This window comes from Podarcis filfolensis (assembly GCF_964270895.1).
Source record: "Podarcis filfolensis genome assembly, chromosome: 1".
Taxonomy (NCBI): domain Eukaryota; kingdom Metazoa; phylum Chordata; class Lepidosauria; order Squamata; family Lacertidae; genus Podarcis; species Podarcis filfolensis.
In genome coordinates this window covers 95,805,683-95,826,049 of record NC_139604.1, presented here as the reverse complement: position 1 = coordinate 95,826,049, position 20,367 = coordinate 95,805,683, and the positions used below count along the sequence as shown (strand labels likewise).

The 20,367-nt window shown below is 40.4% G+C and overlaps 1 protein-coding gene and 1 long non-coding RNA gene across 2 annotated transcripts in view; one reads left to right on the top strand and one right to left on the bottom strand.

The window, feature by feature from the left end:
* LOC310767021 overlaps positions 1-20,367 on the bottom strand; it is a 962,895-nt gene that overhangs the window by 337,874 nt on the left and 604,654 nt on the right. The gene's annotated exons all lie outside the window — the stretch shown is intronic.
* Positions 1-20,367, top strand: part of RYR3 (ryanodine receptor 3) — a 265,223-nt gene that overhangs the window by 134,149 nt on the left and 110,707 nt on the right. Inside the window, exons 33-40 of the mRNA XM_083607824.1 lie at positions 969-1,055; positions 1,975-2,201; positions 5,864-6,665; positions 7,819-8,019; positions 9,537-9,639; positions 11,587-11,724; positions 16,243-16,516; positions 16,958-17,072. Coding sequence (XP_083463950.1) covers positions 969-1,055; positions 1,975-2,201; positions 5,864-6,665; positions 7,819-8,019; positions 9,537-9,639; positions 11,587-11,724; positions 16,243-16,516; positions 16,958-17,072 — 1,947 coding nt within the window. The remainder of the gene's footprint in view (positions 1-968; positions 1,056-1,974; positions 2,202-5,863; positions 6,666-7,818; positions 8,020-9,536; positions 9,640-11,586; positions 11,725-16,242; positions 16,517-16,957; positions 17,073-20,367) is intronic.

The window sequence follows — 20,367 nt, the reverse complement described above, 5'->3', positions numbered from 1 at the left end:
ATATTCTGGAGTTTTCAGTGTACTGTATACTGAAGCATTCACCACATGCTTCCTTAGTACCCCTGTTCCCTGTGCCGTACATTGCAGTAGAGCAGGACGTTGCAGTCAGGGCTCTTGGACAAAGTGAGATGAGATTATAGATCTGCTATTGGATCCACCACAGTTTTTTTAAAAATGGGATATGAAGGTATAGAAGGAGGGATTTCAGTATCTTAGTATATGGGAAGGTGGTTTAACTCTTGTCTCTGTGGTGTTTTCTCAACTGAAACCACTTCTCTGAACCTCCTATTTCCCCAGTAGGAAGAAACCTATGTCTCTGTGTTGGGTGGGTACCCAATTTTGCAGGCAGATGTGTGCAATTATATAAATGAATCTAGGTTTGCTTATGCCAGGGGTTGTCAACCTGGTCCCTACCGCCTACTAGTGGGCCTTTCAGGATTCTAGGTGGGCGGTAGGTGGTTCTGTGGCACAAGTGCTCCTTCCATCGAGCACTGGTGGGAGGTAAGGAAATTTTACCATCAAGAAAGATGCATTAGTGGGCGGTAGGTATAAAAAGGTTGACTACCCCTGGTTTACGCCTTAGAAATATAGGGTGTTTACTCTTATCTCTCTGTGAATGAGTATGTGTGAGCAAGTTCATTTTCCTACGTTTTGCTTTGGAGCTCAGTTTAACATGAGCAATGTAACCCCCAAAACGAAACATTTCTTCCTGTTCCAGTTTGTTCTTTTCAGTAATTGCATCCCTTTATAAGAGCATTGGTTTGCTTGTCTAGTTGTGCTGCCTTTTTTCACAGCATGACTCTTGATATGCTTTCTCTGAATTAAGTCCCATTGAATTAAAGGAACTTACTTCTAGGTAAGTGTGTACTAAGAATTGCAACTTTAGTAAATGTAGCACAACAGTATCATTGCTGCAAGTTGATAATAGGCTCATGCTGCATTTTAACTGCAATAAATATATTTTTCAGGTTGAACCAAACACAAAATTATTTCCAGCAGCTTTTTTACAGCCTACGAGCACAAACCTTGTACAGTTTGAACTGGGTAAATTAAAGGTATTTTTAATAAAATTATTATCAATGGATATTATGGACTTTAAAGTAAATTCTGTAATGCCAACTGTATGATTTCGTTAACACGATTAGTAGAATTTCACTTTTCTCTCTCCCATTCCCTGGAACTATTAGTGAAATGATTCCTGAAGTATAAAAAAGCGTTGTTTCCTCAAAAATGTAAAAAATAAAATAGAAATATATGGGCATATATTAGATAGCATACCTAAAGAGAGCTGCATGTCTGCTTACAAGTTCAGATACTAGATACAACAGGGAAGGGAAGACTATCACAATTCTGTCTTGTTTTTGCATTTCAAGTATAGCTGCTAATGATCATCCTGTTTGACTGACATTGGAAGATAATAGACAATGGACAAATTGCCTGTTCCAGATGGCATCCACCCGAGAGTTCTCAGAGAACTCAAACATGACATTGCTGATCTTCTAAAAAGATATGTAACTTGTCCCTAAGATCAGCTACCATACCTGAAGATTGGGAAGTAGCCCAATGTAACACCATTTTTTTAAATTTTTTTTTTTTTTAAATTTTTAAAAAGGGATCCAGGAGGGGGCGGACACTGGAAATTACAGGCCAGTTAGCTTAACATCTTTCGCCAGAAAACTGGTGGAAATTATTATAAACTAACCAAGCATATAGAAGAACAAGTCTTGCTGAAGCAGAGCCAGCATGGCTTCTGCAAGGCAAGGTTCTTCTCATAAGTCTGTTAAGATTCTTTGAGAGTGTCAACAAGCAGTTGGCTTGGACTTTCAACAAGCTTTTTCACCAAAGACTCCTAGGTAAACTTACCTATCTTTCAATACAGTATGTATACCATGAGGTGGTGTTAAATTAACTCAAGGTTCTGTTTTTTTTTTAAAAAAATATCTATTTATGGGGGTTTTTTGTTTGTTTTTTTAGAACACTATGCCTTTATCAGCAGCAATCTTTAAAAGTGAAGAGAGAAACCCTATTCCCCAGTGCCCTCCTCGGCTGGATGTTCAAACTATCACACCTGTTGTGTGGAGCAGAATGCCAAACAGTTTCCTGAAAGTAGAAGCTGAGAAAGTCAGTGACCGCCATGGGTGGGTGGTCCAGTGCCTGGAACCTTTGCAGATGATGGCTCTTCATATTCCTGAAGAAAGCAGGTACATTTAAAAGATACAGTGGTACCTTGGGTTACATACGCTTCAGGTTACATACACCTCAGGTTACAGACTCCGCTAACCCAGAAATAGTACCTCAGGTTAAGAACTTTGCTTCAGGATGAGAACATAAATTGTGCTTTGGCAGCGTGGCGGCAGCGGGAGGCCCCATTAGCACTAAAGTGGTGCTTCAGGTTAAGAACAGTTTCAGGTTAAGAACGGACCTCCAGGACGAATTAGGTACTTAACCCGAGGTACCACTGTACTTTGCTTCCTTAAGAGCAAGTAGGTTATATTTGATATATGTTAGTTTTTAATTCCTATCATTAAATTTCTCATTCAACTTATAAAAGTTGGACTGTTTGTTGGACTAGTTGTGCCAGAATGTGTTTGGAAATCCATGTTCCTAGCCACATCGGATTCACGCTATTAGTTTCTGGGAAATGGTTCTCCAAATGGCAACAAGTCAGAAGCTTAAATCCACCCTGTGCAACAAGAACAAATTATCTGGATTTGGGGGAACAGCCCTTCCATGTGGCTTTTTGCTTGTGGAAGGGTACTTCTTTTCCCAGCTATTTGGAAATATCACTACATATAAAAGGAAGTATTTGCTTCTCCTGCATAAATGTAAAAAAATTAATAATTCTGGATTTAATTTTTCATCCTTTAATGTAGAGCCTAATGCAGCCCCTAAGGCATGCACAACATAGATTCTTCACATATTACTTTCATATTTGTAAGGATTACTTTTAGGTTTTAGTGCAAGTTATATAGCTTTAAAAAAGGTTATTTCAGTCATAATTCTTGCGATATATCCAGAGCTTAGTACTGTGCTTCTGTATTAGATTACAAAAAAAAATATTAAATCATAAATCTGAAAATGTACCCTCTGGAAAATACAGATTTATAGCAAGATATAACCTGAGAAATTGATCTTTTCCCATGCACATGGACCAATTCTAATAAACCTGGAAGGAAAGAAGTAGAAAGTCTTTTATTAAAACACATTGCTTCAGTATTTTCCAGTGAAGCTATAAAAATACTGGACATGATGGTGATGATCCTGCTAATCTAAGCAGTCCTATACACAAGCAACTGATGTAAAGCAAGTATAAAAGTAAAGCCAGTGTAAATTTACTCTAGATCCAAACTCTATTCAGCAATGGGACTACTGCTGGCTAAGCGGGCCTAAACCTGGTCAAGGAAAAGCAAGCCTTTAAAATAGTGTTTCAGTTGCACCACCCTTTTTGCCTGCTTAACTTACTCTGGGTTGCCAGGTCACATAGTCACGTGACCAAGATGAACCGTTCTCTCTCTCTAGTCCCACTACCCCTCATGCCCCTGGAGCATCGCTTTCTCATGGCTTACACCACCTTAAGATCCTTCATGCTCGGCTCAGCCAGTTGGAGCCTGGCTGAGACAGGATGCCAGAGATACTCTGGTGTATCTCCATCTGATCCATGGATGAGAGATTGAAGGTGGCATAGCCTGGCTTCTCTAGGAACATCCCAGCGTAGCCAGAGATCTACCCACTCATCCATTGTGGATCTTGCAATAGAAATGCTTCCTAATTCTAGATCCAACCCATTATTTGGGTTCTGCTCCCTAATTAAGTTGTCTTTACACTAATGCAGTGTATGGGAAACAAACAAGATGAACTGGAGCTTTTAATGCAGGGTGGCAAATATGACCTGGTAGGCACTACTGAAACAGATAATTCAACAGTCGGTCTGTGAGCATCTAGAAAAGGATGCTGTGATTACTAAGACCCAGCACGGGTTTCTCAAAAATAAGTCATGCCAGACCAATCTGATTTTTATTTTGGGATGGAATTACAAACTTGGTAGATTAGGGAAATGCTGTAGACATAGTGTATTTTGATTTGAGTAAGGCTTTTGATTTGAGTAATTCCCCCATGATATTGTCACAAGGAAGCTGGTAAAATGTGGGTTGAACGAGGTAACTGTTAGGTGGATTTGTAGCTGGTTGACTGAGTGAACCCAAAGAGTACTCATCAATGGTTCCTCATCACCCTGGAAAAGTGACAAGTTGGGTGCCACAAGGGTCTGTCCTAAGCCCATTGTTGTTTAACGTCTTTATAAATGACTTGGTAGAAGGAATTGAGGGGCTGCTCATTAAGTTTTCAGGTAACACCAAACTGGGAGGGGTAGCTAATGCCACAGAAGATGGAATCAGTATTCAAAATGACCTTAACAGATTGGAGAACTGGGTGCAAGCTAACAAAATTAATTTCAAAAGAGACAAATGTAAGGTTCTGCACTTAGGCAGGAAGAACCAGATGCAAAAAATATATGATGGGGGACTACTAGCAGTACATGTGAAAAGGATCTAGGGGGTCTTGGTGGACCGCAAGCTTAACATGAGTCAACAGTGTGTTGCAGCAGCAAAAAAAGGCTAATGCTATTCTAGGCTGCATCAACAGAAGTATAGTGTCTAGATCAAGGGAAGTAATAGTACCACTCTATTCTGCCTTAGTCAGACCACACTTGGAATACTGTGTCCAATTCTGGGCACCACAGTTTAAGAAAGATGTTGACAAGCTGGAACGTGTGCAGAGGAGGGCAACCAAAGGTCTGGAAACTAAGCCTTATGGAGGAGCGCTTGAAGGAGCTGGGTATGTTTAGCCTGGGGAAGAGGAGCCTGAGAGGAGATATGATAGCCATCTTCAAGTATCTAAAGGGCTGTCACATGGAGGAGGGAGCATGCTTGTTTTCTCCTGCTCTGGGGTGTAGGACTTGAACCAACGGCTTCAAGTTGCAAGAAAGGACATTCCAACTAAATATTTGGAAAACTTTTAGTAAGAGCTGTTCAGCAGTGGAACAGACTCCCATGAGAGGTGGTGGACTCTCCCTCCTTGGAGGTTTTTAAGCAGAGGTTGGATGGCCATTTGCTATGGATGCTTTAGCTGAGATTCCTGCATTACAGGGGGTTGCACTAGATGACTCTCGGGGTCCCTTCCAACTCTAAGATTCTATTATTTACTTCCTTGTCTATTTATAGTATTTGTATCCTGTTCTTCAGCCAAAATGCCTCCCAGAACCTCTTACATGAAATCAAAGCAAGACACTCAGTTCCTGCAGGCTTACAATCCAAAAAGAAACATATAGACACACACACAAATGGGGAAAGGGGCAGGAAGAGGAAAATCAAAATTAATGTATCAGTTTCTAAGCAGTCGTTCCCATATTGGCTAACGGGCACAGTTCAGAGGCCTCCAGCAAAGCTGGTGAAACGAGCCCTGCTTCCTATCTCTCCCACTGAGGCAATCTGATGGAATGGCAGTTGAGGGAGATGAAGCCTGAAGGGGCTGGCCTGTCAAAGCAGAGTCAACAGAGTGAGCTCTGCTCCTCAGCTCTCCCACTGCTGGAAAGTAAATCACGGTTCTCTTCCAGTGTGCCTTCCTTGTTCATTTAATATTGTTTAAAATGTTGGTAAATATTGCATATTTTATAAAATCGTGGTCTGTAAGTTGGACATTTTCAATGTGTGTGTTTTTTTCCGAAGTTGAAATACACATAGCTGAAGCAGAAGTGAGTTATGCTCCCAGGCCTTTATCTTTTTTGCAGTTCTTATGAAGTACCTAATAAAATGTACTTAATGAATGAAAGCTAATTTGAAATGTTTCTGTTTTGTTTCCATTGCAGGTGTATTGATATTTTAGAGCTATGTGAACAAGAGGACCTGATGAGGTTCCACTACCACACTTTAAAACTGTATAGTTCTGTTTGTGCATTGGGTAATAACAGAGTAGCTCATATACTTTGCAGCCATGTGGATGTTTCTCAGTTATTTTATACAATAGATAATCGATATTTACCTGGACTCTTGCGTTCTGGATTCTATGACTTACTTATCAGCATTCATTTAGAATACTCCAAGGAAGCTAAACTCATGATGAACAATGAATTTATAATTCCAATCACAGATGAAACTAGAAAAATCAAATTATTTCCAGATGAATCAAAGAGACATGGTTTGCCTGGAGTTGGGCTTAGCACCTGCTTGAAACCAGGTTTCAAATTCTCTACCCCTTGTTTTGTTTTGTCTCATGAGGATCATCAGAAACCTAGTCCAGAGATACCACTTGAGATGCTTAAGTCAAGAGCTATAAGCATGCTAACAGAAGCAGTCTACTGCAGTGGAACACACATACGAGACCCTGTTGGGGGGAAAGTTGAGTTCCAGTTTGTTCCTGTTCTGAAACTTATAGGAACATTGCTCATCATGGGAGTCTTTGATGATCATGATGTCAAACAGATTTTACTCCTCATTGATCCATGTGTGTTTGGTGAAACCAAAGAAGAAGTAATGGAAAAAGCAGAGAAAGAGGATGTTGCACAAATAGAAGAAAAAGCTATAGAGGCTGGAGAAAAGGCAATCAGGGAGCCTAAAACTCCAATAAAAGGCTTGCTGCAAACAAGATTGCCTGAATCTGTTAAACTCCAGGTGACAACCTTAAAGTAAATGCAGAAGTGTTGAAATACTGTTGAAATAAATTGTAAAATGTTTTCCAGTAATCTGAGCAAAGAGCCTGAACAGCAGTATTCTTGAGACATTTTTTTTGCTAATTCTTTATTGGTCTTAGTTTGACCAGACACAACTAATTTTCATCTTTCTATGCTACTGTTCCACAAAAGGCAAAACTGGTAAAATACTATGGGTTATATTCAGTGCTGCAGTTATTTTTGAGCAACAAAATTTCATACACAATGGAACTTCCCCTCTTCCGCTGCCTGTAGCACCATATACCCTCAAAATCTTCTCCTGAGGATTGGAAGATCCTCAGGAGGAGATTTTGGGAGTGTGCAAGGGAGGAAGAGACAGGGAAGCCTCAGTGTGTGAGTGAAATTTTGCTTGTGCAACAATGGATACAACCCTGTCACTTTTGATATAAATTATGTATGTTTGTACATTGAAGATGCACCACTGGGGAACACACTGGTTTAATCATATTATATACCTGTGGTGATTTGTCCCCTCACTTTTAATTATCACACATAAGTTAATAAGCAAATAATAGGCATTGGGTTGGATAAAAGAAGTATAAGCAGATGGAAAGTAGCTTTTAGTGCAGTTCTGCAAAAGCTTGTGTAAGAGCTTGCACAATAGTTGGTTGTCTTGTTTGTTTAAATGTACTTTCACTCACTTTTTACCATCTGGTCCTAGGGCAGTTTACATATAGCTCAGTACAAATATAAACCATGTAATTCATTAAAATTACTAGACCATAAATGAAACCATAAATTCAATGGGAGGAGTATTCTGATCTAATCTCCTGGTGTTATAATAGCTAAGTTCTATGGAAGTTTTTGTGCTTCTGCAAAAGGTTGCATGAGCTCTTGTAAAAGCACATAAACATTGTGGATTTATTTGCTCTTTTCTCACACAGCACTCTAGCATTAGCCTCTTAGAGTGGAAGACCTCCTTGCACATATAAAAGGGCCTCTTTGGATCCAACAACCCACGCTCCTTCTCATTAACCACAAAACTGAGTATCCACTGACAGTAATGTGGCAAACTATGCTGTTGTTCTTTCACATGAATTTATTTGTGCCGTTCCATAACTTGGCCACATAATGCATCTCTTATTTTATGCTAGATGTGTGAGCTATTAAATTATTTCTGCGACTGTGAGCTGAAACACAGAGTGGAAGCCATTGTATCATTCGCAGATACTTACGTCTCAAAGTTGCAGTACAATCAGAAATATAGATATAATGAACTCATGCAAGCCTTGAATATGTCTGCTGCTTTAACAGCTAAGAAGACAAAGGAATTTCGCTCTCCTCCTCAAGAGCAGGTAGATTTTCTTCCTTCCTTCCTTTCTTCCATTTTTCCTTTCTAGTACAGTATGATGATGAAATGGAGTAAAGCTTTCAGAAATCTTAAAATACAGTGTCCAGTAAAAAGCAGCAGAACAGGGATCAAAGCAGTCTTTGGATATCTGCCCTTCTGTCTGCAGACCCTTTCAAAACTGCTTCATAGAGTTAGGTAAAGGCAAAGGGACCCCTGACCATTAGGTCCAGTCCTGACCGACTCTGGGGTTGCGGTGCTCATCTCGCTTTATTGGCCGAGGGAGCCGGCGTACAATTTCCGGGTCATGTGGCCAGCATGACTAAGCCGCTTCTGGCAAACCAGAGCAGCGCACAGAAACGCCGTTTACCTTCCCGTCGGAAGGTAACCTATTTGCTTACTTGCACTTTGACGTGCTTTCAAACTGCTAGGTTGGCAGGAGCAGGGACCGAGCAATGGGAGCTTACCCCGTTGTGGGGATTCGAACCACTGACCTTCTGATCGGCAAGTCCTAGACTCTGTGGTTTAACCCACAGTGAGGACCCCTCAAAACAGCATTAGTCATGGATGGCACCGTGATGGGTGGAAGGGGGAATTGCGAAAGATCAACTCAAGTCCTGTTACACTGCTAAGAGCTCTGCTATGTCCAGTTGTATACACCCCCCCCCGCCCCGCCCCCGAGAATAGCAATACCTGCATATCTTTAAAGTATTCAGTATTTGAGTTAGTTGCTTGTACTTGATCACTGCAGGCTGTAGCATTTTTGAAAAGAGGGTAATCCCCCCCCCCCCCCAGCATTTGATCAAGGATGAGCCTTTCAAAGAAATTCGAAGGGATGCAATGAGACTGTCAGAAATCTAGGAAGGCGTTGGACTATATTTTTCAGGCACTCTTGTTGACTCTTAGAACTTCTTCCCTCCAGAGTTATTGGAATAATATTAATGCCATTTATTATATATTATGTATCTAAATAAATAAATTAATAAATAAATACAGTGGACGCTCGGGTTGCAAACATGATCCGTGCAGGTTGCACGTTCGCAACCCGCAGTGGCACGTCTGTGCATGCGCGGGTTGTGATTCGGTGCTTCTGTGCATGCACAAAGCGCGATTTAGCGCTTCTGCACATGTGCAACCGCCGAAACCTGAAAGTAACCCGTTCCGGTACTTCCGGGTTTCGGCGGGTCCGTAACTCAAAAAAACACATCCTGAAGCCTCTGAAACCCAAGGTATGACTGTACTAGATATTAAAAGTATAGAATCAAGAAAAAATGAATGTAAGCAAGCTACAGACATAATCTAAATAAACAGGAACATAAGGAAAATAAAAGAGGTACCGGAAGACAATCGAGAAAGCAATACAATGGTTGAATTTATTAAAGTATGTATGTTTGCCAACAGACAGTGCCGATTTCCCTCTTTTGTATGCTCTTTGTGACATTGTATGAGTTGGCTTATTGTGGTCATAGTGTAATGATTATAACTGTTGTTCAAAGATATTTCAGTTTATTGTTATAATTTCAGATTAATATGTTGCTAAACTTTCAACTGGGAGAGGATTGTCCTTGCCCAGAGGAGATTCAGGAAGAGTTATATGAGTTTCACGATGATCTCCTAATCCATTGTGGTAAGCGATTGCCTATTTTGGGTGGAGCATATTATTGCTGAGATTCCGCTTATTGTGAAATATTAATTCCTGCAGTTTTGTTTTGGTTTATTGACTTTTCCTGGCAAACATGATATTGATTAATTAAAACTGAAAACTGCGAAGATAAAAAAGACACCATAAAAGCTAATTAGACTTATCTTCCCAAATGTTCTCTAGAAAAACAGGAAAACATAAATATTTACACTCAAAAACGTTTTTGGGGCAGCAGTAGATCTCAAAGAACTTGTATCTGAAAACATTCTCTCTCCTTTACTTCTTCCTTTTAAGTGAATGCCAGCTATTTACTCCCATGGGGAAAATAATCTAATGCAAAGTGCACAGACATACATTGTACCCAAAGTAAGAAGTTCACAAAATATATAGAGGCCCTCTTCTTCCCATTCACCTGCTCTTTATGTGTATTTTAAATAACGTTAGCTGTGAGTTTGCGTCATATTGCTGAATAACTGAAATTGAGAAAGTGGCTTTTTAGGCCATCAAATGAAATGTGTCTTCCAATATAATATTCCTGCTACAAAAGTGTGTCTGTTTTTCTGCAAGCAGCAGGTTCATATGGCAATGGAGCAAGAGAAGAATGGGGGGGGAGGGTACCAGCTCCCATTCTACTCCTCAACCCCCAGGAGCATATTTTCAGAGGTCACGGGGCTATGGCAGAAGGAAGGGAAGGCAGAAAAACCCATTCTGTGAATGGAATGGGAAGTTAAAGTTCAGAGTTGTATAGCATTACACAGTACGCAAGTCTGTTTAAATTATTAAAGAAAACACATACTGTATTTTTCGCTCCATAAGGCGCACCTGACCATAAGGTGCACCTACTTTTTTGGGGGGGGAATTCCACCCCCCAAAAAATACCTGTTTTGGGGGCTGGGGTGGGGGATGCTGGGGCTTCCCCCACCCCCAGTACCCAAAACAGATCAGGGGGAAGCGGTGAGGCTGCGCGCAGCTTCGCCGCTTCTCCCGGTGCTGGCAGGGGAAGCCCGGGTTATCCCCCGCCCAACCCCAGGGACCACACATTCACTCCATAAGACGCACAGACATTTCCCCTTAGATTTTAAGGGGGGGAGTGCGTCTTATGGAGCGAAAAATACTGTATTTTCAAGACACACAAATAGTTCAGAAATTCTTTTAAGTTAAGCATTGATGGTGGTCAATAGTATTAAACCATTCGTTCAGTGTAGTGCCTAGAAATATACAATGGTACCTCTGGTTACATGCTTAATTCGTTCCGGAGGTCCGTTCTTAACCTGAAACTATTCTTAACCTGAAGCACCACTTTAGCTAATGGGGCCTCCCATTGCTGCTGCACCGCTGGAGCATGATTTCTGTTCTCATCCTGAAGCAAAGTTCTTAACCTGAGGTACTATTTCTGGGTTAGCGGAATCTGTAACCTGAAGCGTATGTAACCCGAGGTACCACTGTATAAGCAGAGCATATTCAAAACATGCATATTCAGAACACATTTTAGCCAGTCATTATCTTCATTTCTCACCTATCAACCAGTCTTTTACTCACAGCTTGAGCACACACACCCCAAAATGGCAATAATACCTGCCTACATTTCAGATGTGTACAGTTGAAAAGCACTTTTAGCTTACATGAGGAGTGTGATATGTCTATCAAGGAGCTGATCCAGTTACCCACCATATCCTCCCCACTTTATACTGTGTGTGTTGCTCTACGTATGAGAGATTCCAGCTGCAGTAACTCCTTCCCTTCTCACTGGTCTACCATGAGTGGAGAGCTGCAGTCACAGAAGGACTGTACACATCTAATTGTGTGCATGGGTGGGCCTCTAAGATATGTTATTTGGTTATTATTTAAGCTTCGGTCATCAGTTTAATATCATGGGAATTCTGGCAAAACACAGACTCCACTTCATTTCAAAATGAGTTTATTATCCATTAGGTATTCCATTAGAGGGAGAAGAGGAAGAAGAGGAAGATCTGTCATGGACTGGCAAGCTACGTTCATTGGTATATAAAATAAAAGGACCGCCAAAAACAGAAAAGAGAGAACCTACAGAGGAAGAAGAAAAATATCCCAGTAAGAGCTTGAATTGTTATTCATACTAATTCATTTTATTTAATTTTTAGAGAAGAAAATAATACACCTGGAAGCAGGTGAACAGTGAGCTGTGAAGTATATATGAATGAATATGAGCCAAGAACTTCCAGATTCCAATCTTGCCTTAGATTTACACAAGGATAGTATTGATTCATTAATATATGTACTCAAAGTAGTACCACTAATGATATATGGTATTTGGGGGGGGGGTGTTAGGATAAGGTTGGTTTAATTTCCTGGCTTGTTCCAAAGCTGCTAATTGTAGTTTCCTCATTCAGAGGAAGTGAATGGTTAATGAGATAATTTCTGCTTTTATTATGACGCAAGCAAGGAGAGGAATGAAGAGGCTGTGAACATTTGGGGAAAGGCTCATACATATCTTGTCTTGATATGTTATCCTTTGCAGACATAATGAAATATCAATTAGTTTTTCATTTACAATACATTTTGGTTATATGTGGGTTATCTTTCAAAGCACCAATGCTATAAACTGTGCTGAATACATCCACCAACTTTCCCCCCTGAGCCTTGGTGAATTCTTTCAGGCAGTCATCAATCACTTAGAGCTCATTAGTATGGCATACAGTAATTCCTTCCAATGCTTAATGACCTGCATAATACTGAATGAAAATAAATATAGGTAGAAATGAATGGCAGTCTCTCCCTGGTTGTTCTGCAGGGATGTTTTTCGTCTGAAACATGCAGCTGTTTTGGGGGCAGGTTCACTGGAACTGTGATAATATTGGACCCAATCTATGATAGGTTCTCCAAGCAGGTTTAGATGACAAGATGATAAAAATGCTACACACTGTTGCTTTGTGAGGAATGTCATATCATTTAATATGGAACGCTAAGGCAATGTTTTGCTGAGAGAGGGTCTTGAACATATCTTTTTAGCATCGTAAGGCTACAACTGACCTTTTTTGGTCAGTAAGTTAGACATATAATGCAGATTGTGCAGTCCCCCCCCCAAAAAAAAACATTTTTTGAGGGGCTGGGCCCCCTTAATGTCAGGATGTCACGCAACATCATGTTGGGCCCCCTCAATCTTCTGGAGAAGCTGGTGCATCTGATGGAGGGGAATGGTGGGACTTATATTCCAGCCACATCTGGAGAGCTACAGATTCACCACTTTCCTCTTCCGTAGACCACTTTTAAAATGTTGGCAAGATTCAGTGTCTGGTGTTTTTGCAATACTACTAATGCATAATTTACAGTTAAGTAAGCTGGGATTCAGAGATAACTTTGTAAAGGATGCATGGAATTTGATGCTCCGGTGGTTTATCCAGTCAACCATTAAAAATGAAACACAAATATATTTACTTCGGAAGTGTCCATGTATTCAGGACCTCAGGAATTCTAGGTCACTGATGGCATGAAGCTAGCAATAGCTATTAAGCTATTAAGTTTGTAAAACATTTTTGGATATGCTGTCTGCAGCCTCCTTTGGTTAGGGATAGCATCACTCTGTATATGTACTTCACTAATCCTCTTCACAGAAGCTTATGATATACCATCTCTTAAAGTTCTTTTTATTTTTTAAGCTTGGTGTGGTGTAAAAGCAATATAAAATGCCATACAAAAACATGCTGATTTGAAAGCATATTTGACAGGGACATGCATGGCATAACCATAAATAAAATATTTTTGCTCCTTTGAAATTTATTCTCAAGAGAGGGAACATTATCCAGGACATTATGCCTCACAAAACTGATATTATTATTCATAATGATGAATGACATGAAAAAGCTGACCCCTTCATGATGGGTAGCTTATCTTGATCACATAGACTCTGATTTTAATTTAAGTGTTTGCTTTATTTGCATTAACCAAACAGATTTCAACAGTTTAGCAGGAAGTTTAGTAGTAGTTTGCCATTATGTCTGCATCTGTGGTTCCCAACGTGGGGCACACAGCCCATAGGGTGGCAATTTGATTTTTAAGGGCAGCAATTTGAGAATGAGTTATTTACAGTGAATGGCCTTTTAGGCTTCCTCCACGTGAATAGGAGTTCACTTTTTGAATAATAAGAATTATATGTTGGGGGGGAGGCTTCAGGATTTTAGGAGTGCTTAGGTGGGGCATGGCCAAAAAAAGTTTGGGAACCACTGGTGTACATTGACAAACAATATAGCTTACAATCAGCTGGCAAACCAGAATCAGAAGCCATGATTTGAAGTGTCTTATGTGTTATCAGAATTGACAAGCCATAGTTTTTGCTAGTACTGAACCAAAATTTAATGTGGGGGTGAATTCTCTGGCAAATTTTGGAAACTGAGACAAAACTCATCTCCAGCACTGGGAGAGGGGCTGTGGCAGTGTGGTGTAGTGGTTAAGAGCAGTGGACTCATAATCTGGTGACCTTGGGCTAGTCACACTTCTCTGAAGTCTCTCAGCCCCACTCACCTCACAGAGTGTTTGTTGTGGGGGAGGAAGGGAAAGGAGAATGTTAGCCGCTTTGAGACTCCTTCGGGTAGTGATAAAGCGGGATATCAAATCCAAACTCCTCCTCCTCCGCCGCCTCCTCCTCCTCTGCCGCCGCCTCTTCTCCTCCTCCTCCTCCTCCTCCTCCTCCTCCTCCTCCTCCTCCTCCTCCTTCTTCTTCTTCTTCTTCTTCTTCTTCTTCTTCTTCTTCTTCTTCTACCATTCTCCCTCCCCAAAACCCCCTGGAGAGACTTCCTGTTTTGCAGCAAACCCAGCAAGTCGCCCCCTTGGGCGATCCAGCACTCAGGAGGGGTCCCAGATGGAGATTAAGGGGGGTAAGGGGCATACCTCTCCGAAATTTTCAAGCGTATTGAAAGGGCACGACCCACGGTCATCCGTGAATGCCTTTTTTTGGTCTGTGAGCAGGGGTGGAAATCCCTGTCTCCCAGACGAAAAGGCGAGGGCACTGGGTACAATGGCTCTGTCAAAGGACAGCTCCCAGCAAGCTACCGTGGTGAGCTGCGGAATACCTTTGAATTCAGAAACAATTGGCAAGCGAAGAGGCACCCCCTTGAAAAGATCCTGATTTATGCTGCAGGAGAAAACCATCTGCTTGGAAAGGTTTTGAAATAATGAAAGACGCTAATTTCTGCTTTGGTTGAGCGGTGGAAGGAGGGGAGGCAATATTTTAAGTTTTGGGGTGTGTGGGGATCTGCGTTATCTACCCTTCCCTAAAGCAATGGAATGTAAAGTTTTCGGGAAGAGTGGACTTTACGCATACCTCTTTGCGATGGATTTCTTTTATAAGTAAGGACTTTCCCTGAAAGAAGATGGAGAGTAATAACATTGAGGGATTTTGACCACCCCTTGGAACTTCGTATTATGAAATAGAAATAGTAAAGAAGAAAAGATTGGTAACAGCTGGATTGACTGTCTGTTAAGCATTCGGAAGAGAATAAACTGTGGAGTTGGGTGTAATGAAACTGAAGATCGGCAGGATGGGCTGCAGGAAGATGTATTGGTTTGCGGGGACAGGGTGTGTGGAGAGGAGATATGGATTTTGTTGAGATTACAACAGCCCGCCCACCCGCTCTCGAAGCTTGAAATTGAAAATAAGAACAGTGAAAGTGTCAGGATGGACCACGATGTATACCATCTTGACGGCTTCTGAGGCTTTCAGACAGAGAAGAAGAGATAGGGATTATGTTTGTTTATTTATTTATTAATGATTTATTAAGGAGCTGGTTGTATGTAAAATTGAGGGTTAAATTTGGCAGAATGAGAAGGGTTTGGTGATGCTGAGGGATTGGCAGTGTTGGGAGGTGGAATGTATATTATTTATTTATTTTTTAAAAAAATTCTAGAGGTTTCATTTTCACCCTCTGCACGCAACACCAGTGAGGCTGAGTTGTTTATTACTGGAGGCAGATGTCAGACAGCAGTGCTTAAGGCCATGTTAGGGAGGAATGTGTGTTTGTTGCCTGGGATGAAGCAAGATCTGTTTTTCTCAGGCAAAGTGTTACCTAAGAGGTATCAGAAGGAAATGTTTTAAAATTGATGAATGACTATTGTAGATAAAAGAGGATTTACTCTACTCGACTATTTTGAGGACAGGTTATAACAACACATAAAAGCCATAGCAGAAATTGGTAACTGAACATGTGATGTGTAGGGAGAAGGGATGAACGTATTTTGAAATGATAGTTGGAAAAGTTATTTTATTGGAAGCAGCAAAGGAGGGAGGAAATTAGAAGGGACATGGGGGTGGGGGGGAGTTAGCTTTTAAATGTGTATTGAATTTGTATTAATTTGGTGACAATTTGTTAAAAATTACGGAAAATCAATAAAAAAAGTAATTGGCAGACAAAAGCCCCTGGAGAGATGCTGTGAGCTTTGGGGACAGGGACCAGACCCTTTCTCCCAACAGTTAATAATAGTATTTTCTGAATAATTTTGGTAGTCATTGATAATTCAACTTTCAGGTTACTGAATTCAAAGAATCCTTTTAAATTATGTCTTTTCAGTGGCTAATAGTTTGCGTTTTCTTTTCTCCTCACCCCCCCTCCATTGCAGCAACTCTGAAGGAGTTAATATCTCAAACTATGGTTCGCTGGGCTCAAGAAGATCAGATCCAAGATCCAGAATTAGTTCGTATTATGTTTAACCTCCTTCGAAGGCAGTATGACAGCATTGGCGAGCTGCTTCAGGCTCTGAGGAAATCCTACACTATAAGTGCTACATCTGTGCAAGACACAATCAACTTATTAGCAGCGCTGGGTCAAATTCGTTCCCTTCTCAGCGTCAGAATGGGAAAAGAAGAAGAATTGCTTATGATTAATGGCCTTGGGTATGAAATAAACATTTTATTTGTATGTTTTAAATAAAAATTAAATATTGAAATTATGGCCCTGGTTATAGTAGTAGCTTAAGCCCACTATAAAACCTAATTTTGTACATATGCTACAATATTGGTTTGGTTCAATTATGAATGAATAAATGAACGTTATATGCACCCATTTTTATCACAATCGCTTTACTTTCCATATGAACATCTATGAACCTCCCTAAACTGAGTTGGTATATTGGTAGAGAAACAGTCTATGTTATTCTTGATAATAACCTTGTAATGTGTGTCATAATCTTGAAATTAGAATATAGTCATATCTTTGTAATTGCTCTTTAATTCTGAACCTTAAAAATGCAGTGCTTTTTCTGTGTGCTTGATAAACACAGATCTTGCAGGAGAAAGAATGATTGTTTTTGTTGAATTTCTTCTTATCCCATTTAGAGATATAATGAACAACAAAGTATTTTATCAGCATCCTAACTTAATGAGAGTCCTGGGTATGCATGAGACCGTTATGGAAGTAATGGTAAATGTGCTTGGAGGAGACAAATCTCAGGTATTTTCACAAGTATTTTTGCTGTGATTGTTATGAAGCATGCCTTCTGTAGCTGGAAGGAACTGCGGGTAAAGAAGACTAGTATATTTATCTTGTGCAGTACAAAGTATGAGCTGTTAGCTCCATGGATGATGGGAGTTGCATAGGCAAGGTTTCTTGCACTAAAGATGGACTATAAAGATTGCACATACAAAAAAGAAGTTGGAAATTGAGAATTAAAATGCTTCAGCCAAGCTGGTTCTAAGCAGCATGCCAATACTATTTATTAGAAAATAGTCCTCTACTGGGAGTTCTTGTGGAAAATGCCCCCCGCCCCCAATATTTGGAATGCACACATAAGTTTGCATGTAAGTCCAAATAATTGAAACCTGCATTCAGTTGCACACATAGGAGTTACAGTGTAATGTGTGTTCAACCTTTTTACTTACTGAGATTTTAACAGGAATATTGTGTTCTCCTGTAGTGTACAAAAGGTGAGAAAAAGATGTGCATGTACTTTAAGCATTACAGTGTTAATGGGAACACAGTGCAGGTGTTGACATATACCTGTTAAAACTGTAATGTGTTAAGAGGTCTCAAAAGTTGCAAAGTAAATGCTCAAAGGAGGAAAATGTGTGAAAATAGTTCCAGAAAATGTGTCAGTTGAGCATTTTAAGGTCCTATCTGTTTGTGAGGAATAGTTAAGCATATGTGTTACTCTTTCCATTAGTTAATAGGATTTTAGAAAGGCTTAATTTTGGGAGGGATTCACCCCCCAAAGGCGTATTGCTCCATTGCCTCCTGAGACAGATGGGCACCAACAAATTATGATGGTTTTGTGAATATTTTTTTCAATTGGCTTGGGGATTTTACCTGTGTTTGTCTATAAGTTTTACTTGTACACCACTTTTTGATCAAGAGCTTAAACATTTTCTAATTGAATAAACATTGGACTTCTGAAGCGGTGCAGTGCAATGTTTTATTTCTCTGTATGCATACTCTTGAGCTTTGGAGGTTAGGATGCAGATCTCAGTACACTGAAACCTCTCTTAGTTGTGAATCAGTTGTAAATCAGTGCATATGAATGAGGAAAGGGTTGTATGTTGCTGAGCTTGGCCTGCCTTAAGTGCTGCTGTGATCTGTGTCTCATTTTGGTGATGTAAAGAAGGTCTAGCCAACACGGAGCTTTGTACTTTTGTATTTTCTGGTTCAAAAATAATTCCTTATGACTTTGCTGCAGGAAAAATCATTTGTCTGAAAAGAGCAGTAACATCATCATCATAGTCTTTCTAATATATCTTAAATCTGTGTTGTATGCAGTCCAATTGAGCTTCAAAGTATATGGCTTTTAAGATTATAGGTTGAGTGCCACAAGCACCTGAAATAGGTGCATGCCTATAAAATCATATGGTTTTAATATAAGATACATAATGAAAATGATCGAAAAATATTTTGTCTCATTTACTGAGAAAAGGGTGAGAGTTGACATGGCACAATTTTAATGCAGCCTTCCCCAACCTGGTGCCCTTTCCATGTTTTGGACTGCATCTCCAATCAGTCCCATTGGATGCTATGGTGTAAATATGGGATGGGATCAGGGCCATAGCTAGGGGGTGGCAAGGTGGGCCCCCACTAGGGGTGCCGGCAATCCCCCCCCCCGCAAAATCGTCTAAAAATATGTCCATCAATATAAATACTGATTATTGCCTCATAAGAAATGGTTTTAAATAGAGGGTGAATTGAATGGGTGGAGGAGAGGTGGAAAGAAGAGGTAATATATCCATGGCTAGGGGACGCAATCTGGATGGTTCTGCCGGGGTGCAAGATCACCTAGCTATGCCTCTGGATAGGATATAATAAAACAGTTGGATTATGCCAGTAGGAGGTATTTCAACAGCATACCATTTATCAAGATTCAAGCTGCAGAATTCTAATGTTACTCTACCGCTGATATTTTAGGAGAGTGAACGATTATTGTGGCACTCTGCTGTTTGACACTTGAATGGCTGTAAGTTCTTACTCAGGCTGACAAATGTGTATGACAAATGTTTTATGATGACAGAAGACAATTGCTAATGGCTTTGAGTATTGACCCAGACATGCCCTCTATGGTGCAAATGGCTGAGAAAAAACATTCTAATGCTTTTACTATTGGACAGAGATTACTGGGCTTGTCTTCTCTTAGCATGATGATGTAGAAATATTTATGAAGGTCTCATCTGCATTGATGATGCATGCGAAACTGCCATTTTATTATAAGGGCCTTTCAGATTAGGGTTGTGCATGCTTTCTGCATAGTAAGTATTGCAGGGGGGAGCATCCCAGGGGACGGCTGCTTCTTTTTCTTGGATTGGGCAAACAATTTTTTTTTACCAAGGTTAGTAAAGTGGATCTTTAATATCAGCCTGAGACTTACCGGTACCATGCTTCACTATTTCGGTTTTTGATGATGCAGTAAGGCACAGCACTAATTCTGATGCATCTATTTGCACTTTGCTTAGTTTCTTCATAATTTCCACACAGTGTATGTATATTACAGCAACTAACAACTCAGATGTATATATTTTTTTAGTAAAACCTTTTGGCTTCCACCTTCTTCAACTGCTATGATATGCTGTAGCCAGTTCTAGAACACCGAGGATGGAATCCTAAGGTGTTTGGTTTGGAGTAGCTGAGGTATGTCAGTTATTATCCTCCAGACTGACACCATATGGTTTTAAGGTGTCAAGTCTTTAGACGCAGAACCCTTGTTTCAAATCTTCTAGGATCAGATAACTTTTCTATTGCAGTAATAAATAAATCAGAGAGATTGTGATTCTTTGAATTTAAGTGCTTTGCAACTGGTTGTTGAAGTGTTTTTTGTTTGATTGTCAAGACTGTAGATTCATGGTTCCTAAAATGACTCTGTAGGTTAGTTATAGTTACAGGTAGGTAGCCGTGTTGGTCTGCCGTAGTTGAAACAAAATAAAAAAAAAATCCTTCCAGTAGCACCTTAGAGACCAACTAAAACAGTGTATCTGAAGAAGTGTGCATGCACACAAAAGCTCATACCAACAACATATTTTTCGCTCTGCAAGACGCACGTTTCCCCTCCTAAAAAGTAAGGGGAAATGTGTGTGCGTCTTATGGAGCGAATGCAGGCTCCATGGCTTCAGCGAAAGCAACGCGAAGCCTCCGGAGCGCAGCGGGAGTGCTTCGCGTTGCTTTCGCTGAAGCCAGGAGAGCAAGAGGAGGCAGGGGACTCTGCCGTATGCATTGGAGATTCCCTTTTTTCTGCAGACTGCATATCATTTATTTATTTATTTATTCATTAGGA